Genomic DNA, 25,392 nt, shown 5'->3' with positions numbered 1-25,392 from the left:
TAGCTATGGGCAGGCCCAGGAGAAAGAAAGCCTTAGTCACCCCTGTTGTTTACCCAGCCCCTTACCTCGGCAGCTGGCCGACCCGGCGTGTCAAAGGCGGGCTTTGACACGGCGCGTCTGAAACGCCAACCCCGTCCCACCATCCGGCCGCCGAATGCTGAAGCCAAAAAACCAGCATCCACACTCGGGGCGACGGAACTGTTTCCACCACTCTCTTGTGTTTGACTTGTTGGTGCATGGCAAAAACGGGCACGAGGCTGGCAACCAGCCTTGCTGGAGGAAGGCAAACCTCCCAAAGCGGGCGAATCGAATCTAGATCCGAGGCACCCCATCTGATCGGCGACGTGGAAGATTGCTCGTCGCCATTCCCGGCGGGCACTAGGGATCCCCTCCCGGGCGCTGGCGCGTCCCAATTTCATTTCCACCGCACCTATTTTTACCGCGTATCACACAATGTGATGGCGGCATGTCTCTGATCCCACGCTCCCGTGCTGCCAAAAATCTCACAGGGTCCTCCTTCTGCGCCAGCTGCCTTGGCGTGGTGTAGTGATGACCCGTTTGGGATGACAAGAATGGGAGGGCAAGCACGGGACACATGCGCGTCTGAGACATGCATGCAGAGACGAGATTGGGCTTGCGAGGTGATAGTGGTGAAAATGGAAAAAATGGGGAGTCCCCTAAGCCCGCCTCCAAGATCCTTGGCCGCTGACTCGTGAGGTCGGCGACTTTGGATTCGTCGGTTTGTTGTTCGAGTTGGTAGGGGTTCACAAGCGAAAGACCCGAGAACATGGGTACGGGAACGGGTGGTGGTGCGTGCTCCGTGCTTGTCGTCGTTAAGTTTAGTTTAGCGCCATGATCTTCACGGGCCTTTCGGCGCCCACGCACAACGCCGTCGTTTCAGCCCTTGCCTTGACTCCCTGAGAGGCGTTGAAAGCGGGCGATCACGATGACGATCTTCCGGGGAAGAGCGAAGGATGCAGAAGCCGAAGAGGGGTCTTTTGTTCAGCTCGAATTTCCATCACATTGCTGATTGCCTGCTTGAGAGCGTGCTCCGAAAGCAATCAAACCACAGGAGCGAGTTCCTGAGTCGTCACAAACTGCGCGCCAAACTGCGCGCCGGTATGTCCGCTCCACGAGCCTCGGGCATGTCATCGGGGTTCCACTGCGATAATCTCTGATGTTGAAGTTGGCGGAAACGGCGGACAAAGCAGCAGCAAAGAAAAATAGTTGCATCTTGGCACTGGTGGACTCTCGACCTTCCCTCCCAATTCCTCAAGCGAGGCGCAATGATCCTCGCAGATCCCTGCATCTCTGGATGGACGGCAGTTGCTACGGGACGACAAAACGTGGTGTGTGGATTGCTCGGTTTTGACATGTGGCGGTCTCGTGTCATCCCAAGAGTCGAGTCGTGCCTTGCCCTGGCGGAGGACAGCACGGACGGGAGTGGAATGACGGGATGGGGGGATGTGTGGATGCGTCGCTGCTGATGTGTGACAGTGGCCCAAATCCCGTGTTTGTGGCGATCCGTGAAACGATAGATCTGGCGCATTGGGCAATGGGGCCGTCGTGGCGCCGTGGGGGACAACAGCTACACCAACACGACTAGCAAAGCAGTCCAACATGTTGGTCAGCAGCAGTGAGCTCCTAGTGAGTTAGTAGGCAGCCAGTATTGAATGGGCCATGCAAGACGGGGCTGGCGCGTATCCCATTGGACTCATGGGTACCTGGTGTAGGCGTGTGAGCGTGATAGGAATCCGAGTCGGGTTGCTGTGCATCAAACGATGCGCAATCTTCCCATCGTGGCGCAAGGTAACAAGCCGGCAACGCTGGTCGGGATTCCGATGCCAGCAGCTTTGACGATTTGCGGTGGTAATCCCCGATGCTGCGGTCTCGAACCTGCTGTTGCTGTTTCCCACAAATCCATGATCCTGGCCTGTTAGCATGTGGCATGGCATGAGCGTGACTCTCCATCTCAGATCCCTCAGCGCTGTTTCTTGCCTCCTTGCCTTGCCTAGGGCCAGTTGGCAGGGGTTCCCAGGGTCCCAGCCCAATACGCAAACTCATTCCTGATTTGCCAGCCTGTCTCGCCTGTCTTTGCCGCGCCGCTCGCCTGTCGGGAGCTGGCCCGGACTGGCACGCTTTAGCTCCATGACATCAGCCACGCACACCACGAATGCCCACGCAAAAGTGCTTGATTGCCCGCCACAATTCACCATGCCATGGCTCGATGCAGGAAAGCGTGGCTAGCACGCGGCGCGCTGATCGTTGATCGGCCTGATGCATGCTGCATTGATGCCAACCCCCCGACGAAAATCCCCTGCTGCCCCTCGCCAAACGGTTCCCCATTCAGAACGAGCAGATGCGCAAGAGCTTGGCAGGACCGCCGACCCTCGTTGCCTCGCTCGAGCCTCGAAAGTTGATCGACAATGATTGACCAAAAGTGTGGTGGGGACCATGCACGAACGAGGGCCGAGGATCGCCTTGCAGAAATGCGGAATTGGGCCAAGCAGCAGCCGAACATGGAACTCCAGAAAAAACCGAACACGGGAGAGAGACAAGGTGGAGCCCGACGAACGCACGCCAGAAGCGCGCTAGAACAACCAGCAACAAAAAAAAAAAAACAGTTGCCCGGCCCCCCGCTCCCCGATAGACTTGCTACCTAGCTGACGAAGCAAGCCTTCCTCACGGGCTAACGAAAACCCCTCCCCAACTGCTTTCTTAGCGCAATTAGCCCGGCAAACCCCGCTGATGCGCGCAAGATAACAAAGCCAACCCAAGAAAAAAAAAAGAGATGGAAGGGCGGTTTGATGCACGCCTTCGACCCACCACAACGGACATTGGGGTGGTTTTTGGCAGCATCGAGCGCAGATCCCCTACGCCTGTCGTCACCACACCACCCTTTCCATCCCAGACGACTTGGTTACCTTAAACTGGCTTGGACAGCGTGTGACGGTGCAACGGTTTTCATTCGAATGTTGCGTTTTTATTTTATTTAGTTATTATTTTATTTTATTTCATTTTTATTTTACCTTCCAGTTCATTGCCGGGGAGCTGACGAAGCGATGATCTGCAAAAACCCACCGTTCTCGAGGGGGGGAACACCTCGGTATCGAGAAGGGGATAGGTGTCCCTTCCCAATGGTTAGGTTCCCCCATCCACCGATCAGGTCATTTTTCTTCAAGAGATTTTTTTGTCTCAGCCAGCGCCCACCTCCACTAACTAACTAACTACACCACAAACCACACTAGCCACCTATGCTAGCTTCGGGCATGTGCGGGTTGCGTGTGCGTGTTGCGTGTGCATGTATGTGTGTGTTGTCCATCGTTTTTGTCTCTCCCTCCCGTCGAAGCCGCGCCCGCGCTGCACATAAGCGATTCTCCACTTTACTCCGGGTAACCCCCCGGTGATCTGCGATCATCCCTGCATCGTGGGGTATCCGGCCAGGGGTTCAGATCCGTTTCGGCCGGCGGCGCCGGGCTAACTTGATGTTCGCAAGACCCGGGAACCCCCAAAAAGGCGGTCTGGCTGCGCAGGTGCAGAACGGGAGTTGTAGTCGGTGACGGTGATGGGGGTAATGGGGAAAATGTGAATGCGCTGTGTGTCCAGTTCTTTTTTGGGGGTGGTTTTGATTTTGGGGAGCGAAGAATTCGGGTTGAGCTTGGCATGGGAATTTGGATAAGGTGATGGGGGTTTTTGAGTTTTGGTTAGTACAGACCTGGCCAGGGGCAACGGGACATTCGGGAAGCCGTCGCTTTGCATCACCACCCATGGTCCGATCTTTTTTGTTGCCGAACCCGGCAATTTGGAAGCCTAGCAAACTTAAATTATCAGAAAATGACAACCAGAGTAGTCTTCGTAATGTCTTGATTTTCTATTGTGCATGTTCGAAAAGTTACTTCCGATCCCGACAAGTTCCGCAATTCTGTTTTTGGCATGGCAAATGCTGTTTGAGATATGTTGTGTACTGTGTAATATGTACGACACCAACTGTGCACCATGTGCGTGTTATTCTCCGGCCCAAGTCGGGAAGACCCTGTGTTCTTGACGTTTCGAAACACGATCGCCGTGAGACACATGACACTCTGGCAGGGAACGCCGTGTTGTTAACTTTATTGTCTTGACATTTTTATTTTGCTCATTTTCACCGCTGTCTTGCGCATCATCCTCATCAGCGCCATCCCTGCGTCCCCGGAGATTGTACATACAAACCGCCCAAGCGGGCCCAGTCCTCCCCCCTTGAATCTATACACATTACGTTGCTCCGGTTGGAGTAAACGTTGGTCGGATACGTCGTGTCGACAAAGGAAAGAGTGACAAAGGAAAATAAAGTCATCCAAACAAAAGAAAACAACGCCCGTGTAAATGCTTCCGCAACCCAGACCAGACAAAATATATCCCTTGAGACCGGGTTCGCCGCCGCCGCCGCCGACTTCGCCACGCCGTGGGGTGATGAGGAATATCATCCTCCGAAGGGGCCTCCCCTGTCTGAATAATCCCTTTCGCCACCATACCCATAGTCGCACGTGAGGTCCTTGCCGAAACACCACGCCTCCGTTTTCCCCATGCGCCAAGCCGTGCAGATGATGGTCCATCCTTGAACTCCGCCTTGAGATAGATGATCGCCCGGAAGGAAAGAGATTAGAAACTAAAAAATACCGGTTGTCGTACTTGGTCGTGGGTCGCATATCCTATGACCGCCAGGGCCTGGGATGAAACTGGTAGGTCTATGGGTGGTTGTGGGCCGGTGATTCTCCTCTCGAATTAAAAATACACCATTTTTGAGCGTCTTTTTTTTCCTTTTTTTTCCGTGGTCGATTCGGGTTAGGGGCGGCTTCCCCCGGTGTTGCTGTTCATGGTGCCGGTGCTGCTCGTCGTGCTGCTGCTGTCGTAGTTGTGGCACCCACGCTCGTGCCGCTTCATGTTGCTGCGCACACTGAAGGCCTTGCCGCAACCGGGGAACGGGCACTTGAAGGGCTTCTCACCCGTGTGCGAGTGGCTGTGGATCCGCAGCGAGCTGGGCCGTGAGAAGGCTTTGCTGCACGTCGGGCAGATATACCGGTCCTGGCTCTGGGGAAAGGATGCCGACGCCGAAGGGGCAATGTAGTGATGGTGCTGCCAGGGGTTTCCGGCCGTCGGCGCAAGAGTCATAGACATGGACATCGGAGGCGGGAAAGACTGCAGTGACACATTAGTCATGATGTTCCGTCTGAACTGGCTGCGGTTACGACATACCTGTGGGAGCGGTCGCTGGTAGTAGAGGCCGGACATTTGCGTCTGCGGTGGCGCCGCAGATTGCATCGGAGGATAGTACGAGGGCATGGCTGGTTGACTCATGTACGCAGGGCCGGGAGCGTACTGGGGCTGGTATGCTGAAGCCTGGACAGAAACTCGCGGGACGGCGGCGGCGGCGGTCATCTGCCGTGCATCGGCTTCCATCTGAAGTGGTGGCGTTGCCTCAAAGAAGTAGTTTGACCCGTTCGGCACCTGGCTCACCGACCTTGTCGATGGCGAGTTGAAACCTTCAAAGGATGCATCCGAGGACATGGGCGGGCTGGGCGGGAGTCCTGTCCGAATGGTTACCGGGTTGGTGTAATGCGAAGAGTTGGGCCTCGTCTCCGGCTTGGATCCTTGCGCTGGGGTCGAGTCAGTATCTAGTTGTCCCATGTCCCACCACGAGCTGCTCATACATTGCTGTTGCTGCTGCTGCTGTTGTTGTTGCTGCTGCTGGGACTGGGGCGACGTTTCCGAAGTCGGCGATCCTTGGTCTGCAAGCCCGAGGAGGTTCGAGATAGAGGGGAGCGAGCACTTTGCCGCCTCATCCATTGGCGGTGAAGGTGGCGGCATGTAGCCATACTGAAGGCTATGCTGAGGTGCGTGCGCGTAGTGTGCGACCATTGTGTTTGCCATTGTTGTGAGGGGATGAGCCCAGCTAATGGCGAGGTGTTGTTATATTGGGTTGATGCAAGGTGGTAGGCGGCCGTTTGGTGGCTGCAGCTTCTCGATGCAAGTGAGTCGTATGTCAAGGTGAAGGGGACGTTGATATCCAAAGTCGAAGGTTGCTGTGGGGGTGCTTGTGGTCTGGATTAAGTACTAAGCATATGCGCTGAGAGAGAAGCTTGTTGACTTTTGGGATAATGGGGGTGGGAGAACCGGGGCGTTTTGTACCATCAGATCTCCCGAAGAACATCCTTGGAGAATATGCGGAATGATCAAGTGGAAATCCACACGAAATCCACACGTTGATCCCCGGGACCAAGGCGGCCACCAGTGTTGTCACAAATTGGGTGTGGGTCTGACCGGCGGCCTGGGGGTGTTGTCCCAGACCAGGACCACGGCCCATGGCCGATGTTGATCAGAGGAGACCCCTCCGCCCCTCCATCCGTCATCCCCCAGGGGCCCCTGCCTTGTGCCAGGACCGGCGGTACATGGTACATACATGCGTCCAAGCTTATAACAACTCCTGATATGATGGCTCCGACTCCGGGTGCGCTTGAGCCCAATGTCCAGACCCTGTCGCTGCCGCCGGCCGGAAACACCACACACACAGCAAAGCGGACCGAGGGCCGCTGGACGGGTCCCGACTGATATGATTGCCATTGATCTGCCGAGTCCAAACGTCACAGACTCATGCTGAGCCAAGGCCACCCGACACGTTAAGCCGAACGTTGCCCTATGCGACCTAGGGTTTCTGGAGCGAGAGATTTTCGATCGAGGCACACTGCCCACAATGCTGAAGAATACCCAAGAGCAGGACGGTGCGCACGTTTCTGTGGCGCGAGCTGCATGCTGCCCACGCTAGCTCGAACGGGTGACACACTCTCCTGCATTTTCCTGGCTGCCGGTTTGCTGGGCTTTTTTGAAGCCACACGGACCACTTACCCAAAACAGGGGCTACTGCCGGACCCAAGGCTTGGTTTGCGGAGGGGGGGTGAGATGGACGAATCGGTACGTACCTCCAGCCCTGGCCGGCCTGTCACGGCCGCTTGGGCGTTTTGGGGGTGGGGACCCCTGAGCCAGACACACGGACGCACAAACTTGAGACGAGTATCGACTCCAAGCTCTTGTGCTGAATGACGGCAAGGCCAGCAGGGGTGGCATGCATTGGTTTGTGCTGTGACCGGATGGCTGAGTTGATCTTATGCCGTTCATCATGACGGCTTCAAACTCCCCTCTCGAAACGGGCGCCTCGGGGCCATCTGCCGCCCGGGTAGTGCATCGTTTTTCCAGAACTCTGGTGATCTACTGAGCCGTGCAGTCTATCCCCCGCTCCATTTTTGCGGGAGATCTAACGTGATTCTGCACGGGGTTGAGGTCGAGTCGACGCGCCATCGCGGTGGTTTGCACCGCTTGGAAGAATAGCATGCATCAAGCTGCGAACGGGCGGTCGTGGCAAGCTTCATGTCTGGAACTCTTGTCTACGTTCCGGCCAGCCGGCCGCTTCCCCAGCTTGCGTCTTGGGTGACAATCCTCCACCCCATGAACCGAACGTTTCTGTGGTCCACGGCAGATGTTGACGATCGATGGCCGCTCAACAAGAGATCGCTGGAGTGCTGATGATGAGTGGACGTTGGTGGGCCCCCGCCGTTGCTGGCAGTTGTTTCGTGCATGGCTAGGGTACGACGTACCGTTACCGTCGCTTAGTAGCTCTGCGCCTGCGGAGTCCTTCCGAGAGGGATCTTCACCGGTCCTGTCAACACCAACATTCACGCCTGCGAAACTTTCGATCCTTTTGCCATGGACATGATGGAGTCGGGTCAACTAGCTAACTAGTTAGTCAGCGTTTACTGATGGCTTGACTCTCCCGGCACGACCGCCGGAAAGGCCTTGGCCCTGACGATTGGCGAAAGAAAGCTGCCGTGGAAGCTAAGACAAGCTCATGCGCGCGAGGCTCCGTGCTCCAGACCCGTTTCTCGAGAAACACATGGGGGTTCTCGGAAACAAAGGCCCATCGCAAGAGATCACCTCAACTTCGCGATCGAGTGAGGCTCCAGGGGCCGTGGGATTGTCGACGGGGTTCAGGGGTCCCTGATCATCCCCGGTAGCGAGTCTTAATGTTGACTGGGGCCCAGCCGGAAAGAGTGCAGCCTGTCTGGCCCTGTGTTTGACGTGCGGCAGGGGCCCACGGAAAGATTTCAAGAAATCGGTACGGTTGATGCGCTTGGTACGCTTTGGGCTCCTGGCGAGGCCGGAATGAGAAAGAGGGACAAGCAAATGGCTTCTTGTGCCACATCCGTGCCACATCCGCGGTTCGCTCCAAGCCGGCCAGAGCTAAGTCCCAAGGCATAAGGACGGGACGAAATTCCCGAGAGCAGGCAGTCTCAGCAAACCGAAACCAATCCGTTGTCACTCGTGCATGGGTCGACATGCAGGATTTGGGACGACATCCTAGCAGCCCAGATGCGGACGATTGCAGTCTCCTGCGTCAAGAAAAGCTTGCCGTATTTGCTCCATCCCATCTTGTCGTAGCATCCTTTTCCGAAACGGACAACTGTGAAATGCAACCATGAGCGGTGATCATGTCCGCGCTGAAATACCGAGGCTGGCCGGGTTGCTTGATGTCATCTGGAGTTGGGGGACCAGCAACACGACTACTTCCTATCCATGGATCATGACTGGGCGTCGAGCTCTGCGAACCGGAAGATGGAGGATGAACTGAGGTTACGAGTTGGTTAGCACCTGAGCACAACGGTGAAGTGAGAATCGAAGGTTGTGTTAGTTGTGTAGTAGTTAGATGAGCATTCCAGGAGAGTTAGGTTAAGGATACCCGACAAGCCGGAAGACTCTGTGTAAACTAAACACAAGCCGAGTCGAATTAGGGCAGCGAAGCCCTCAGCATGTAAATTTAATCTGCTTGTGACTGGGATGCTCAGTTGCTCCTTCTGTCTGAGTTGCCAATTAGGATTCAAGTCCCAGTGTTCTGGCAAGAGCCACGTTGGCGACTTCCATCCACAGACGGAATATCGACCTCGACCTCGCTGAATTCCGCTTTCGGTTACCTACTGTGTACCTCTAGTTCCCCACTGCCACAAAATGTGGTCGAAAAACCTGCGTTAGGTGTAACTACTCGGCACTCGGTCTCCTTGCGTCAGTCCAGTCTCAACTCTGTTGATCACGGCCGGTCTGAATTTGCGTCTGAATGGAATGACTCCAGAACCCCGCGATTAGGATTTGGGTCCGGTGCGGACCTGGTACCCGCCCGGTCACCTATGTTAGAGGCCCGCTACACCTCTTCGCTTGCCGTTACCGGCTTCTCCGTACTCTCGGCTCTTGAGCAGTGAAGTTCCAGGCCTGGTTGCCGGCCAACTCTGCGGCACTTGCGGCACAGCACCTTGTCTTGGCTTGGCCGAGGAGTTTGGGACGGAAGAGTCAGTCAGTTTGTGGACTGTGGCTTGCTTTGCTTTTTGTTTTGTTTTGAAGCCGTCGCTTAAGCCACTCGGGTGGCTGGGTGATTGGTGTTGAGTCGTGTGGTCGTGTGGTCGGGCGTCTTCTCTTCACTTTCACTCACGGTCTCACCCACCCCCGCCAAGTCGCACATCGCATGGCATCGGATCGTCGACGACATACTCTTTTGGTGCTCCAGTCCCCTGTCCCAGCCACGAGCCAACAAACCGCCCCAACTGTCATTTAATGTTCCGGAATTTTCGAGACGACCCGTGGAGACCATCACCCAACCGCTCAGCCGCTTTAGGGCTCTCCATCGACAGATCACTGAGCTTCCGTCATCCTCGTTCCTCAGTGGGAGCCTGCCCCCCGGGGCCCCAGAGCTCAGCTTCATCGTTGTGGACGGCACAGAACGGCTGTACTTCGGGCGCTCTTTGATTGCCGTTCATATGACGCATGATATACCCCAGCCTTTTCCCCTCGACGATGGCTGGGCGGTCACCCGCCTGCACGTCTCTGGTTCCAACGTCGTACTCGACTGTCGCGCTCCCCTGCAGGCAATACCGGTTTCCCAAACGGACATTACCCGCCTCGCGGGCGATCGACGAGGCGTCGGCTTAGCGCCGCTCGCTTAGGTCCTCGAAAGGCTTCAGTACTCCTTCTGGAATAGCGCGTGATCGGCGACCGTTTTCATCCTTTTGGGCTCGGGAAATATGCCACGCTGCCGTCGCATGTCATGTCATCAACCTCTAACCACCTTCCCTTTTCGGATACTCCAAGCGTCGTCACGATGGAACCTGCATCGACATCTCCATCGTCTTCTTCACCCTGCCCCGTCCCCACGCGCTGAAACACCACTCCTGTCGTCAACAGCGTTTGCGTCCCACGCATTCATCCGGGCCGTCCAAAAAGGATTGATCATTCCTTGTAAAAACCAACACAGTTCCAGTCGGCAAAAATCACCAAAGGACATCACAACCCCCGCGCCGTTGTCCCTTGGCGAACCGCAGGCGGGAACAGACGAGCGAGATTGTTGGCGCGCACACATTAACCCCCTTGAATACCGTCGAACAAGGTCTCGAAAGTTCCAATTTCGCGAGAGACGGAGCGATGATGTAACCGCAGCTCCGGCCTTGGTGGCAGCTCCGGCCGACAGCGCGTCTGGGCTGGCAGCAAAACTCCCCAATTGGCCCGGTCCGAGGTGGTGAGCAGGGGGGAGGTCCCGGCCCACACCTCGATGCAACGAAAGGCGATCTCCAAGGGGTGGAATAGAGTTTGTGGAATCTGTCGATCAGCGCAGGGGAGATCTCTCATCAAACCAGAAACTTGTTAAGAGCGTCAGGACACGACATAGAGACGAACCCGTCGTGTCGTCAAGCGCCGCTCGACTTCCACCCGCCTTCAGTTGGCAATGGTGAAGACAGATGCAGGGCGATATCTCATACCAGCCCGGTGTCAGATACTGCCGCCCCACTTCAGTTGCTGTCCCATTCACTCAGTCTCTCATGGACTCACCGGCTCATGTCCCGTAAGAGGGACCATAATGAGGCTGTGTCGAGTTCATTTCCGCGACGACTGACAGGAGAACCTTTCGCACAGTGCATGCTATTCGGTACCAGCTCGGCAAGCACATCCGGAGATCAGAAGTTGGGTGTGCATCCCCGATTCGAATGGGCGGAGCCCGCTACCAGCACCGAGGCTCAGGTAGGGTGTTATTATCGATCCCCGTTCCAAAGCTCTGGCTTACCCAGTGTAACACCGACTCTTCGAGCTTCCTTCTGGGGCTGGCCAAAGCAGTCACTTGCCATTGTGACGAAGGGCAACCTATCACGGCGAGCCAACTGTTTCTGGTTCGTCGGTGGCGTTGTCCCCGCGGAACCAAAATCTCTCTGCTAATATACGTAGCATGTATGGACGAGGATCACATGGAGCCTCAGGAATACGGTGCATCAAGTGCAGAGTGCTGCAGTAGTCTAGTGACGGGGTGGGGGGGTTCTGAGCCCATGAGTGGCGAGGGAGTGTACATGGGCTGATGGGCTCGTCTCGACCATTAGCCCATACGAAGGGATACCACCGTTTCTTCGGCAGGTTTCCGAGAGGACGCTGGTCTCAACCCCGTCTTGGGCTATAATGATTTCGATTTTGACAGGCTCTGACGGAAAGTAACTTCTTGGCTCGCATAAGATCTCGGCGATCGGAGCAGCAAACAGTCGCTAGCTACGAAGTACCAACACCCCTCCATCAACGAGATATTGCTGCTCCAGGCATACTTACACGCTTGGCCGTCACAAGCGTTGGCCCTCACAACTCCGCAAACCCGTCTCTCCTCGGATATCGAGCATAATATTTGTGCTATACATGGTGCGCTGGCAGAGAACACTTTGCAGCCTCTCGTTCTCGACTTCTCGAAGACAGCTCCCACTGCGGGGGCATGGGATTGTCGCCAATTTGTTGTGACAACCCCCCCCCATGAGCGTGTCGTTGGCATCATCAACCAGTAAAGTTCTCGTCATCGGTCATCGAGAGCGATTCATGATCTTCCGATTGCCTGGAACACTCTGCCGGTGCCCGCAGCTGTCACCTGTCTTGCTACCCTGCGGCGCCTACTGCTGCACACCCAGCAGCCCATCTGACCATTCATTTAGATCGACGATGGAACCGACTGGTTCAATAATCAAGGTAAGATGTGCAGAGAGTGCAACCAATCCGTTGGCTCGCCGCACACGTACTGCCGGAAGCTCGACCTGGGCCTGGAGACCATCGCGCTCAGGTTCACTGCCCATTCGAAACCAGAGTCCGCGACACCCTGTGGCAAAGGATAAGATTCACTCTTTGTTGAAGAGGCGAGACTACATCCTCTCTCCTTGATCCCAGGGAGCTTAGTGGGCTGGTGTTGAGCAAGGGTGAAAGGGCGGTGTCGGCGGCACTTGAGCCCGGTACTGATCCCCAGCCCTGCCCAAACCTCGCAGCCCCCGAACTCATCTCATCGGTGCTTCGGCTCGGGATGATCATCCCACGCTGAGGTGACAACTCAAGGTTGCATTCTGACGGTGTTGATCGCCGTGTTGGGCGAGGCATCATATGAAGGACCCAACACCGCCAGCCACGGCCCACGTCAACTCGGCAATCATTTCCTCTTGGGCAGAGCCTGGTAGGATTCCTGGACACAGCTCCCTTCTGCCGCTGTCGAATCGGATTGTCGAGCGATTGAGTGCCTCAGAGGGCGTCCTTGGGACCGGAGAACAACAATCACCGACCGAGCCCAATCACCACGTTCCGGATTCGCAAACGCGTCTTTCTGAACCACTTTCTTCTTTTCCCCGATTACCCCACGCCTGGACAAGTAGCCCGTTAAAGCATGTTCCTGGTGCTGGGGAAAAAAGCCCTCTCCGCAGTCACCTAGCATGGCAGGTCGATACAGGAGAACCTCCGGAGAAAGTCCCCCGGAGAAACGTACAACCCAGCGTCGGGAGGTTTGAAGCAAGTGCGAAGTCGTCGGAGCTTATTTTGCATCAGATTGAGATTCCCCAGCAATGATTCCAGATTTCATGACCCCATGCCCCGGCACTTGATCCGCGCGTTTATCGCCACCCCCTGCTACCCAACCCAGTCACCCAGTTAACGGTTTCCCTCATAACAACACAATGAAGCTCCCGCGCTGGCCTGAAGAGCCACAATGTGCTTTCCAATTGTATAAAAAAGCCAAGAGGCAATGGCTCGTCTATGAGCAGCTTCCGGTGCTCCTAACTGACACCGTATTTGTTGATGTTGTGAGGCTCCTGAAATGGCCATAAGCCTCAGTTCTTGCTTTTTTCCATTACTTCGTTCCTATTGGACAATTTTCTCGCCGTTTCTCGACCGTTGCAAGAAATGTCTCACCTTATTTTTGGGCCCCCCTGGGCCGCGCCGGTAAGCGAGTCCCAAAGCATGCCCCCTGTTCCCCAGCCCCCTAACGGTTCCTAGATGCCCCGACTCGGTGGTGTTGACCCCAGACTTCCAGACTGAACACACACAGTAAGAGCCCGCAAACAAGGGAATCGATTAAATCAGATTCGTCTTTGAGTGCCACCGGGGGTGAAATATTAGACGTTGACAACTCGATCATCTCGCCCAGCAACGATGGCTGGCCTGCTCCTGGCCTACCTTTGCCTTACTTAGCGCCAAAAGAAAATATACTAATACCTACACAATCGTCCGATGACTGCAGGGTGAACCGCCGGGGCGTTCCCCGCGCCGCTGAGAACGAAGCAAGGGCCGCAAGCCGCCATAGCTGCTCAAGCCACACGTCACACAACCCTTGACTTCCGGGGCAGCCTTTTCTCGACAAAGCAAGCGGCCCGCCAATGACCAGCAACCGGCTGCAACCCCCCGCGTCAAGACGTGCCCTTGGGAAGCAGAACAAGAGCTCGGACTCGATGAGTCTCACAAATGGTACCCTTACGGCTTGGACCCTGTTGGTGCCGCACAATATATTCCAAGGCTGACTGCATGCAGCAACGGACCGGGTCGATCACAGGACGGCAGCGATCGTCGATTCCCATCTTTCTTACTCATGCTACTGTAACGCGGAAATGTTGGACAAAGGCAGCTCGGAGAAAATCTGATCTGGCCTTCCGCTCTGCGTCTCTGTGGCTTGCTGAAAGTTCCACTACTGCAGGATGGAACGGGGCTCCTGCAGCTTGCCCTCAGAAACCTTGTTTCTTCTGTCTCATACTTTGGGTGGCGCGTCGTGGCAGCATTCGGAAGGCCTTCCCCCCACCGGCGTTCTCTCCGGGACCCGCCTTCCAACATCAACCGTCACATACCCCGTCAAAGTTTGTTCGGCCATGTCCGTCCTTGAGCGGATAAAACACTCGTTTGCACTCCGTATGGTATCGACTGTGTACACTCGCTGTGGGCCCATCACTAGACTAAAACAGGGAGGGTGGTCGCCGTCTGCGTGAGTACATAGCCGTTCAGCTTTCCCAACCCGAGATGGAGAAACCACGGAAGCGGGGGAGCGGAAGGGGGCGGCAGATCGCCACAGAGCCGAGGGCGGCTTCATTAGTGCAGAGAGCTGGGCCTGGCCGAGGATCGCAGCAGGGACATGCCTTTCTCACGCTGCAATCGTGAATGCGTGGTTGAGAGGCACGATGGCGACTGGCTAGACCACTTCCACAGGCCCGCGTCGTCGAGTGTGTTTGTGCCCTCCTTGTGTGTCCAACCCCCCCTTTCGCTTGCCTGCTTGGCTTCTCGCTTCCTACCCCGCGGCGCCACGGACACACACGCCCTATGCACGTCTCCCAGAGCGGTAGATCCGGAGGCATTGCTGGGTACACACCACCAACGACCGCGAGGCTCCCGTGGCCCGGGTCGAAGCAACCCGCAGGTTTTCTGACAAGTGACCTGTGGGAGCAGGAAGACGCGATGTGTAGCACGACAGTAGCGCCGTATCCCGCCCCCAACTTTGTCAGATATGACAGGCCAGGCCAGACGAGACGGAATAGTTGCCGCTATCCTTTGAACGGGGATTCAAGCCGAGCCGGCGAGGTTCGACAGAAGCACAGCACTGCAGTGCTCGGGTGGTGCTGGTGCTGGTGCTTGCCCTTGTCCACTCCCTCTGTTTGCCACAGCCCGCGCAGGAAACCACAGACACACTGACTGCGTGCAGGCACATCCAACCCCTCAACACCATCCATTGCCCTATGTATCTCATGTAGAGATATCCAGAGCATAACATAACTGTATCCCTCATACCACCAAACCCACCCATCCATCCATCCACCATTCACCCGTACCCCTTCGTGGTTGAGAAGTGAGAAGAGAAAAAACCTGGTACAGTACCACGTCAAATCCCCTCCCCAAAAGCAATAAGCAATACGCACTCCGCTAGCATGCAGAACTCACAAAACGATGTGCCGAATTCCCAGCCCACCCACCAGCCCACCAGCCCACCAGCCCAGCACTCCATGGTCAACCAGACCCAAGATGGCATGGATATCCAGAGCCGCTGCACAGCGGTAGTGCAACTACACTAGCGTGAAAGCATGGTTGGTAACCTCACCTTCCCCTCTCCTCTTCCCCCCTCCCCTCCCGTCCCGTCACCTCGAGTCAGACGAGAGCGTAAAAGGAAAAAAAAAAAAGCAATTCCAAATCCATAACCCCTCTCTCCTCTTTTATAAGCCGATCTCCGGAGGCACGGAGCCTGAGCCGCTCGGCTGGGCCCCCGGTTGGCAGGTGCCAAAAGCCAAACGGCGGCAGCGTGATAGTGATACAGCCGCAGGCGGTCATGCTTTTTTTAGGGGAAGGAATATCCCCTCACTGCCCCCCCTTTTCTTGTGAAATGCCCAAGAACGGCGGCGATCGACAAAATCCATCGAAAGAAAAAAACAACAACACCAGAGAGGGGCAGCGGGGAGAGGTGTAGCGTTAATCTAAATTAACTAGGTAAGCTGAGGAGAGCAAACACTCCTCGCCATATAGACAGACACGACGAAACAAAACAAGCCCAAATCCATCCAGACCATCCCCCAGAAACGCCTCATGTCCAAATGCCCCTGTCTGCCCGTCCGTCTTTCGTACGACAAATGAAAGTGTGTAGGCTGGGGGGATCCCCCAGCCCAGAAGCGGCTATAATGATGATGGGAATGATGGATGTCCACCCCCTTGAACACCGTTATAGCCCAAGTCGTAGTCATGACCATAAGGGCATCATCGCCTTGTGTCCCCCCCCATACCGCGGTTCCGCTAACCGCCAGCTGACCGGCCGTCCTCCGCTGCCCATCCCGACAAAGGGAAAATAAACTCAAAAAAAATAAACGAGCGGCCCCAAACAAAACAATGGGTATCATCACCAGACTCATCCTCCTATACGCAACGCACAACACGCACCCTCATTCTCTATCCCCCTATCCCCCGCCACACCCGGAGTCACTTAAGCCCGTAAGTTATGTATGTGATGAGTGCGAAGGAGGTATGCTCAGGCACTCCCCCTCTCGCCCTTCCCAAAGGAGAGTCCCCCCAACCCAATAATCGGCTTCCGCCGTACCAGAAACGGGCTCGGCATCTCGTCCCGCTCCGGGTCCCAGATGGCTGGAGAGTCCGAGAAGGCTACGCCGCGGTTTGCCGCCGCCGCGTGTTCCCTAAACGCACGCACGGGGCTAACGGTGTGCTCGCTGGCAAACACGGCGCTCATAGGCCTTCCGCCGGCGCGCGCCTGCTGCAACTCGACGAGTGTGCGCCCGCGGATGTTGTTCTTCCCCGCGGCGGTAGGGAGTTTGTTAAGAACGGGGGGCTGGTTGGTTTGGTCGCCCCCGTCCTTGCTGTTGAGGTTGCTACCCCTGGAGGGCTTGCGGCTGAGGGGCGCCAATGGGCCACTGCCGTCGCTGTTGCTGCTGCCGCTGCTGGCGTTGCTGTTTGTCTTCAGGTTGGCGGCCGACGGGATCTTGCTGAGGCGGCGGCTCGGGCTGTTGCTACGGTCGTGCAGCGCGCCATTGCTTCCCATGTTTCTAACGGCGGTTTGCAAATCGGGCGTCGAGGCCGCGACGGGGATAGTCTTGGCCTGGTGGGCCGCCTGGAGGGCCGCCTGCGATTGCTTAGATTGCAAGCGGTGCGTGGGCATCGACTTTTGGGCGTGTAGTTGAGGGCGGCCTTTGGAGGTGAAGGGGTTCTTGCTCGACTTGATCATCCGCGTGGGCGAAGGAACTTGAATGTCGTCGTCAAACTCCGAGTCGGAGTCTTGGGAGGGTTCCCAGCGTGCTTCACCTGCCATCTGGTTGGCGGTGAAGATGTTGCCTGGGTTGAGCATCGGCGGCTTAGTGCCGACGTTACGGCGAGGCGAGAGCGATAGAGAGGCAATCGTGATAGGTGAAGGCGAGTTCATCTCGATATCCATCGGCGTGCCGGCGGGTGCCATGGCAAACATTGTCTGAGCCCGGGCAAAAGGTGTGCGGGCGCCCTTCTTGAGCGGGTGCATCGACGTATCGGGAGACTCTACAGAGATCTCGGACATGTCCGTTGCTGAGGAATGCTCGCCCTCGTTGCTCCCTATTGACGAATGCGGATAGTCGGACTTGGAGCTCGAGGACCCTAGGTCGTGGCGGTTGTCCTCATCCTTCCTGCTCTGTAGCTCTATTTCTACCCGTAGCTGAACCTCGTGATCAAACTTCCGCTGCAGCTGCTCGATCTCTTGTCCGACCAACCGGTCAATTTCCAGCCGGGCCTTGACCTCCCATTCCCTCCGAAGAGACGAGTCGATCTCGTGGCGCATCGAAGCCTTGTCTTGGTCGAGTGTCGTGATCTTCTGCTCCAGTTCCCGGACGCGCCTGCTCAGCGATTCCTCTTTGGCCTTGAGCGACTTGCTGAACTCGTTTATTTCCTTCTCCTTGCGCATCAACCGCACCACGGGCAGGTTCAGCAACATCGCGGTATCCGGTCTCCTGTCTGGGTTCACCCGCAAGCAGTCCTTGATAATGGCAAAGAGCTCTGGCGAGTAGATGGCTGGCAGAGGGGCAATCTTGCCCTCTTTAATCTTCTGGACGAGCTGGAAATGGGTTTTGGCGTTGAATGGCGGTTCTCGTGTGCATAGTTCGTACATGATGCAGCCCAATGACCAGATGTCGGATTTGAGCGTGTACTTCTCACCGGCACAGATCTCCGGTGACATGTAAAAAGGCGTGCCTACGTATGTCGACGCAAAGTCGTGGGACTGCATTACCTTGGAGAGACCAAAATCGCCTAGCTTTACCGAGTTCTCGTCGCCGAGGAACACTGTGACGGTCAGTTCCGGATGTTCGAACACATTATCCAAGCAGCGTATACGTACCGTTTTCGGGCTTGAGATCGCGGTGCAAGATAGTCATCCCCCCTGATGGCGGCTTTGGCCTCGCGGTTGATCCTAGCCCCAACACAGCCTTCCCCACCACGGGCGGGTCGACGCCATAATGGCAGCGGTACAGCGCCGTGACGAGCTGAGAGAAAATGCTCCAGACAAAGGACTCCTCCGCATATTGGTTCTTGTCTGACAAGTTCCGGATAACCCGCCCTAGGTCCCCGTTGCCACAGTATTCCATGTAGAGGTGCAGGTCCTGGCTGACTTTGAGGTGTTCGCGGTGGTAGTAGCCGACGATGTTTGGGTGGCGGAGGGTCGAGAGGATTTGGAATTCGGCATGGAGCTGCTCGCGCTCCTTCTGGGACATTTTGAGGTAGCTGATCTCTTTCCGGCAGAGAACCATGCCGTCGACCCGGCGACGGACTTTTCGAATGATCCCAAACGAGCCATGGCCTAGTCATGTCCTGTCAGCCTTGGTGACGCCCACGGCGGTACAGGCCAAGAAGAGAAACACATACCAATCTTTTCCAACACCTCGTACTTGTCGCTTTCCGACATGATGGGCAACCTCGAAGTGTAGTAGGGGGAGTTGGTGTTCAGTGTCAAATGGCGCACTCCATAAGCGAACGTTGATGGATTGGCAAACGGGCAAACGGCGTTGCTGCTAGGTTAGTATCTCTCCCTCGAGGCTGCTTGTTGAAAAGAAAGTGCAGTGAAAGAAAGGAGCAAATCTTTAAATTGGGCTCTAAATTGGGTGCGTTGTTCCTTCCTGCCCTTTCGGCGAAGCCTGACATCCCCAGTCAACAAACCCGTCGCTGCCTAGGCAACCGTCCCAATTGGGCGAACAACGAACCCAAAAAAGCAGGGGTATTGCTCAATCGGGGAAGCGGCTCGGGATGAAGCGGGAAACCACGACCCTGAGTTTTACCCCAACCCTAATGCTCCTGGAATCTCTGGTTTGACTGGAACCAGCAAACCCATGCATGCTGCGCTTGATGATTTTGACGATTTTGACAATTCAGCAATGCAGCCACAACACCAGGGCACGCATCCACTTTGCGACCTCCACATTTTCGCATCTTGACCAAAACAGAGCTTCAGGCTATCACAGGCATCAAAAATCAAAACACTTAATACCCGGCATTGATAGTATTTGCATCATTTGATGCCATTAGACATGGTATGTCAGGTACTGCGCATTATCTCTTGGTGGTGATTTGCCAAACCTCTTGAGCCCGAGGATACCGCCTGTGCCTCTTGCGGATGTTAACGACTCTCTTGACATGGTTGCGATTCACCCGGTCCAATTGGTACGCCCGCTGTTTCTCGTCTGTGATCTTTTCTGCCGCCTTCTTCTGAAGCTTGAAGGTCTTATTCTCTCGGTCCAGCTCGGCCAGCTCAGCCTGTTTTTGCTGCCGTGCTTTCTGGTCGAAGCAGCGATAATCGAGTTCCAGCTGTTCCTCCAGAGAAGCCCGGAAACGCTCTACCAATTTTCGCGGTGGCAGCATCTGCTGCGCTCCTCTCTCCTCGTCTTGCCCAAGCCGCTCACTCCCAAAATGCTAGAAGAAGCGTTAGCCATGCTGCTCTGCGTACTTGCAAATACGGACACATACTATCTCGGCATGCTGCTCATTTACGCTTGGAGCAGGTTGAAGAGGCCGGACCGGCTCACCGGGCCAATGTCGAGAACGTGGCAGCAGCACCGGTGGTGTGGATACTGGTGCGGGCGGGTGCAGCAAGAGGTGGGGATGCCACGCCGTCTCGGGATACCCTGGTGGCGGTATGCGCGGGCCCGTTGAAACAACCGGCTGTTGTAGTAGGTAAGGATGATGTTGCTGGACCTGGATTGGCGACCACGGGAAGAAAACCGAGTTTAATGGTGGCAGCTGTGGGAGCCTATTGTTGTTGTTGTTCGGTGCCGGAATCGACCGCGGCTCGAGCGGTGGCAGGGCAAACGAAGGGGGATTTATCACATTAACATGATGATGATGGCCTTGGGCTGCCGACGACAGATCCAGGGCGGCGGCTGCAATAGCCCGTACGTCAGTCGTCGGTGGGGACATGGAATTCAAAGTTTCGCCAAAAAGTAGGCGAGCGGTAGGCGAAAGTAGGCGACAGTAGGCGAAAGCAGGCGAAAGAGAGGCACAGGGAGACACAGGGAGTTTGGGGAACAGCAGCGGGTTCACAAAGCGGGCAGATTCTTGGGACAAACTTCGTTGGACCTGGAAGCCTGATGTTTCACCTGACAAGATACACTTGCCCAACTCAGGAAACAGCTTGATTCTGCGTTGTTGCTTTTTTGCTTTTGGGGAAAACCGATGAGCGGGTGTCATTGGCTTGGTCTCGGCCCGAGAAGCGGCCCTGAGACTCCAACTCGGCTCGACCTGAACTGCCGTTGGTCAATGCACGCCAAGTGCCTTGCCAAGTCGCTGAAGATTGATTATTGTTAGCGCCACCCAGACGGCTCCGGCTGGCAGCAAGCCACTCGCCCAGTGCCCAGGCGCGGCTTCCGAACCGGAGGTAGCACTGTGTGATAGACTGTGGGAACAGTAGGAATATCAGGAACGCCACCAAGAGACCATTGCCCCTTCTGATTTTGTAAGTGTTGTTGCCAATTGTTGAACTAGTCAGATCCTACCTTACTTTCTTTAGGTAACTAAGGCAGTCTTTCAGTTTTCGTTTTTGCTCCTCCACCGCCTAGAAAGGGCAATAAACCATGGCGATCCGCAAGTTTGAGTTGGAAGCCAAACTCAAGGATGACAATAAACTCATCCGCACAGGAGTCCTCCGCAACGAACACCCCCTCGACACATCGGAGGAATTTCTGGACTTCTTGCAGGCATGCCGGAGGGGTGATTTGAAGAGTTGCCAGGAACTCATCTCAGCCGGTGTCAACATCAACGCCAAGGACATTTATGATTATACCCCGCTCGTTGTAGTGAGTAACTAGCCACCGGTTCTTCGGTTCTCACTGTCTCGTAGTGAATTTACATTATTGACTGAAAACTAGGCAAGTTTATGCGGTCACTATGAGTTGGTCCAGTTACTCTTAGAATCAGGTACGTTCGGTTCCGGCTTCGTTGGAAACTCGATAGGAACTCGATGCTGACAAGCTTCAGGGGCTTTGGCCGACCCCGACTCCTTTGAGCGGGAACGAGCCGTGTACAACGCACTCAACAACAAAATTCGAAACCTACTCTTGTCCTACGACTACTCCAAGTCGGCAGACCCCCTGCAGCCATGGTCTTCACACGTCACATCGCTGCTGGCCCGGGATAGCCCCTCAACATCCGACATCACCCTCTCCGCCCCGGCAGAGGACTTTCGCCTCCACAAATTTATCCTCTCGGCTAGATCGCCTTACTTCATGCGCAAGTTTGCTGATGCTCCAGAGACGGTAACCTGGAAGTTGCCCCAAGCCATCCCCGTTGAGGCCTTCAGGGTCGTGCTCCGATATCTGTACCTCGGTAATCTACCCCGCGATTTTGTCGGCCCAGATAGCGCCGTTACCGAGGAGGAAGTTTTCAGGGGAATCGATAAGCTGTGTAAGCAGCTCGAGGTCGATAAGCTATGGGAAGCCGTGTTGTCCATCAATGACCGTCGGTTGGCGAGGCAACGCCAGCAGGATGAAGTTCAGCGCGCCCAGGGTCAAGTGAACAGCTTCTTCAACGGTACGGTGCTGAAGCATAAGGTGGAAGTCGACACTCGCCGAGCAGCCGAGGTCAAGTGGCCTCATCACAATGCAATATTTGCCGACTGCCTTCTGAGGGCGGACGATCAACCAGAAGGCGAAGACGAGAACAACACCGAAACTGCCTCCGACGGATCCGCCATCCCGATCGGTCCGGCAGAGGTAACCACACCAAAACATGGTGCCTCGCCGAAACCATCCGGCCGTTCGGTGCTTTACCCAGTCCACAAACCATTCCTAATCCGCAGCCCCTACTTCGAAACCATGTTTTCCTCCGATTTCCTCGAAGCTCACGACTCAGACCATCTCCACGTCATCAAAGTCGACTGCACTCCCGCCGTCCTCGAAATCATCCTCCGCTTCCTTTACACGGAGAAATCTGACTGCCCACTCGAGCACGCACTCGATCTCCTCTATGCGGCCGACATGCTCCTCCTGGAGAAACTCAAAACCAAAGCCGCTGTCACTATCTCCACCCTCGGCAGCGGCAACAGCAACGCTCTCGTCGACCGCACACACAATAACCATCCGGACATTCCAACCCCCAACGGACAACCTCTTCCATCAGCCGGGGAAGAAGGACCAGCAGTAGAGGTCGAACCGATCAACGTCTACGATGTGATCCGCGCCGCCTGGGACCTCAAAGTCCAGCGCCTGGAGGAGTTTGCGGCTCGATACCTGGCCGGTCGCCTAGAGGACTACATCGACGAGGCCGAGTTTGCCGACCTGATTCGCGAGAGTGCCGACCGAATCCAGGCCCGCCAGGAGACTGACACCATCGAGTTGTTGGATGATATCCGCTACTATCTCTCGGAGCGCTTCCGGTTCCGGTTTGAGGGCGATGGGCTGGAGGAGATGTTGGATGATGGTTCTGATTCCGAGGGTGATGGAGAGGGGTATGAGGATGGAGAGGGGGTGGACGCAGAGGATGCGAAGGTGGGTGATGGGCAGGCCGGTGGCGAATACATTGAGGGCGGTGGTGTGAAGACTTTGAATGGGAAGGTGGTCGAGGATGAGTTTGCGTCAGATGCGGTGAACTATGAGATCTTACAGGAGAAGATTGATAGGATGTTGGAGATGTTAAATTTGGACGCGTGAAGGGGATTTGGATATCAGCATGGTGGAAGATCTCGGATAAGTTGTTCATTTTGCATAAACGCTAGAAATACAGAGACAAATACACACAGCTTTTTTGGTCGCAGCATACACTGATTGCCTCTAGTAATAGTTTGATCAAGGGGAACCGAACGATACAGGTTCCATACAACTAAAATCACAAACTCTATGCGTTGACATGCTTCCTGCTTAAGACATCATGAACGTAAGACAACGGCCGCCCGGACGCCTCGTCCCCAAACTCCCACCAAATTCCCTCCCTCAGCAAATTCCTCGCGGGCCCCAAAATCTCGCCCAGCCTCTACGCCGGCACGACGGGGTTCTGCCTCCCAAACACGCGGATTCCGCCCCCCTTAGCCTTCTCGTGCACAAACCCGACCTCCTCCAGCGCAAGCCTCCGCAACCCCTTCTCATCATCCCCCTCCTCCGACGAATCCGACGGCGACGACGACGCGTCGCCCTCACCCAGCAGATAACGCCGGTGCCATGGCCCGACAAACATGCCCTCCGGGTCGGCCTTGTCGCGCACGGCACAGAAGCGGCGCCAGTCGGCGCCGTACCACGTCGCAAACTCGCTGGGGGACACGGAGAAGGTCTTGGCCCAGTGCGGGCGGCCGCCCAGGTCGCGCATCAGCCACTCAAAGGCCCGGTAGTAGCGCTCGGTGGCCTCGTGCGGCGGGTCGCGGTAGTACGGCCGGTACATGGTCGCGTTGAGGTATAGTGCCGGGCCGTCGTCTGGGGTGATGTCGAGGAAGGGCCGGTTGTTGCGCGTGGTGCTGTCGGTTTGTACCGTGGTGTCGCTCACGCGTACTTCGACGGGGCTGTGCACCCAGAGGCCGTCCGCGCTGAAGGGGATGCGGTGGTCGATGTAGCCCGGGTCGCCGGGCTGGAGGCGGTTGAGCCAGGCGCCGAGGCGCTGGAGGGCTTCGGGTCCCTTGTGGAGCGGGATCGCCCATTCGTTGACGAACTGGCTGTAGAGGCAGTTGAGCAGGAAGGCTTTGTAGCTCTCCTGGCAGCCGCTGACCCGCGTGCTCTCGCCGTTGCGGAAGCCGTAGTTGAGCCCGAAGACGAACCACTCGATCCAGGGCGTGACCCGCGGGAACCACCGCGCCAGCGCCAGCAGGTTCTGGTACACGATATACCCCAGCCGACTGTCCTGGAAGCTGGTGGGCGGCTGGCTGTGGCGCACCCTCCCAGCCTCGATCTCCTCCTTCTCCACGCGATCCGCCTTCCACACCACCGCGCGGCGCATGTAGGGGAACCACCACACGCGCACAAACTCGGCCTGCTTCCACAGCACATCCTCCCACCCCTCAAACAACCTCGCATCCGCATCAATCGTCTGGCTCCACGCCAACGAAAACGCCGGCACCGCGCGCAGCGTCACCTCCGTTACCACACCCAGCGCGCCCACTGACAACAACGCCGCGCGAAACAACTCCGGCCGCTCCTCCGCCGAACACGCCCTGGTCCTCCCATCCGCCATCGTGACCTTCAACGCCACCACGCACTCACTGACCAGCCCATGGCGCAAACTACTCCCATGCGTACCCGTCGCAATCGCCCCGGCAACACTCTGCTCATCAATACTGCCCAAATTCGGCAACGCCAGACCCTCCCCATCCAGCGCCGCGCTCAAATCGCGCAGCCGGATCCCCGCCTCCACCGTGCACAATCCCGTAGCCCCATCCACGGCCAGCACCCGGCTGAAGCGGTCGAGGTTGAGCAGCCAGGAGGAGGTGCAGGTGATGTCGGAGGGGGAGTGGCCGGAGCCGACGGTGGTCAGGCGGCGGCGGCAGTGGCGCGCGAGGGTGACGGCGTGTTCGATCTCGGCGAGGGTGTGCGGCTGGATGTAGAGCTCCGGGAGAGAGCTGAAGGTGCGCGCCCAGGTGCGGTGGGTGTAGCCGGTGCGGGCGCGGAAGGGGGGCGTGGTGGGGGTGGTGTGCGTGGTGAGGATGGTGCGTATCGAGGTGGGGAGGGGGGAGAAGTCGGAGGGGGAGGCCATGTTGGATGGTGAGGGGGGGTTGAAGAGTCCGGTCTCCTCGAGGGTATTAAGAATGATCGTTCGTTCTATTTAATCCTTCATGAGAAGAATCCCAATCTTAAACATGAGACGATCCAAAACTCGGCTAATGCTGAATTAGAGCGGCATTGTTGCGTATTGATACTGGAAACGATCCTGAAAAACCTCCTCAACAAAGGCTAAGTGGAAAGACTGAGTTCCGAACGAATGCCGAGCTCGCCGAGCTTGCGGTACAGAAGGCGCGATATGTTTATAAATCCTGCCATCTCTTTTGGTGGGGGATGGTGGGGGCATGATGGTGGGGCAGCCCGACAACGGCGATTGATAAGATCGATGCGCTCGTTGTCTGATTGGCTGAGATCTGCGAGATGG

General features: G+C 56.4%; 6 protein-coding genes across 6 annotated transcripts; 1 reads left to right on the top strand and 5 right to left on the bottom strand.

Annotated features, from left to right (window-relative positions):
* Positions 1-4,821: 4,821 nt before the first annotated feature.
* Positions 4,822-5,907, bottom strand: F5144DRAFT_493546 (uncharacterized protein; the record flags this gene model as incomplete). Its single annotated transcript, XM_066785983.1, has 2 exons — positions 4,822-5,175; positions 5,233-5,907. The coding sequence occupies 2 exons, from the start codon at positions 5,905-5,907 to the stop codon at positions 4,822-4,824; spliced, it is 1,029 nt and encodes a 342-aa protein (XP_066641771.1).
* A 7,020-nt stretch (positions 5,908-12,927) lies between these two features.
* Positions 12,928-15,355, bottom strand: F5144DRAFT_594418 (uncharacterized protein; the record flags this gene model as incomplete). The annotated part of the gene is made up of 8 exons (XM_066790573.1): positions 12,928-12,975; positions 13,261-13,330; positions 13,395-13,524; positions 13,558-13,651; positions 14,351-14,475; positions 14,648-14,873; positions 14,931-15,063; positions 15,300-15,355. The coding sequence occupies 8 exons, from the start codon at positions 15,353-15,355 to the stop codon at positions 12,928-12,930; spliced, it is 882 nt and encodes a 293-aa protein (XP_066641770.1).
* An 896-nt stretch (positions 15,356-16,251) lies between these two features.
* On the bottom strand, positions 16,252-18,980 carry F5144DRAFT_306481 (kinase-like domain-containing protein). Its single transcript, XM_066783926.1, has 3 exons — positions 18,709-18,980; positions 18,185-18,643; positions 16,252-18,129 (listed from the first exon to the last, which is right to left on the bottom strand). The coding sequence occupies exons 1-3, from the start codon at positions 18,746-18,748 to the stop codon at positions 16,340-16,342; spliced, it is 2,289 nt and encodes a 762-aa protein (XP_066641769.1). The 5' UTR covers positions 18,749-18,980; the 3' UTR covers positions 16,252-16,339.
* Positions 18,981-19,150: 170 nt separating this feature from the next.
* Positions 19,151-20,484, bottom strand: F5144DRAFT_578830 (uncharacterized protein). The gene is made up of 2 exons (XM_066789292.1): positions 19,804-20,484; positions 19,151-19,749 (listed from the first exon to the last, which is right to left on the bottom strand). Exons 1-2 carry the CDS (start codon positions 20,251-20,253, stop codon positions 19,390-19,392), a joined length of 810 nt encoding a protein of 269 aa, XP_066641768.1. The 5' UTR covers positions 20,254-20,484; the 3' UTR covers positions 19,151-19,389.
* A 201-nt stretch (positions 20,485-20,685) lies between these two features.
* F5144DRAFT_578826 (uncharacterized protein) lies at positions 20,686-23,084 on the top strand. The gene is made up of 3 exons (XM_066789291.1): positions 20,686-21,128; positions 21,201-21,249; positions 21,310-23,084. The coding sequence occupies exons 1-3, from the start codon at positions 20,907-20,909 to the stop codon at positions 22,977-22,979; spliced, it is 1,941 nt and encodes a 646-aa protein (XP_066641767.1). The 5' UTR covers positions 20,686-20,906; the 3' UTR covers positions 22,980-23,084.
* Positions 23,085-25,261, bottom strand: F5144DRAFT_578825 (D-arabinono-1,4-lactone oxidase-domain-containing protein). Its single transcript, XM_066789290.1, has one exon. It carries the CDS (start codon positions 25,000-25,002, stop codon positions 23,299-23,301), a length of 1,704 nt encoding a protein of 567 aa, XP_066641766.1. The 5' UTR covers positions 25,003-25,261; the 3' UTR covers positions 23,085-23,298.
* Positions 25,262-25,392: the final 131 nt, after the last annotated feature.

The sequence above is a fragment of the Chaetomium tenue genome, assembly GCF_020726465.1.
Source record: "Chaetomium tenue strain MPI-SDFR-AT-0079 chromosome Unknown F5144scaffold_5, whole genome shotgun sequence".
Lineage (NCBI taxonomy): Eukaryota > Fungi > Ascomycota > Sordariomycetes > Sordariales > Chaetomiaceae > Chaetomium > Chaetomium tenue.
The sequence above is the reverse complement of the archived record's forward strand: the minus strand, read 5'-3'. Positions and strand labels throughout refer to the sequence as shown.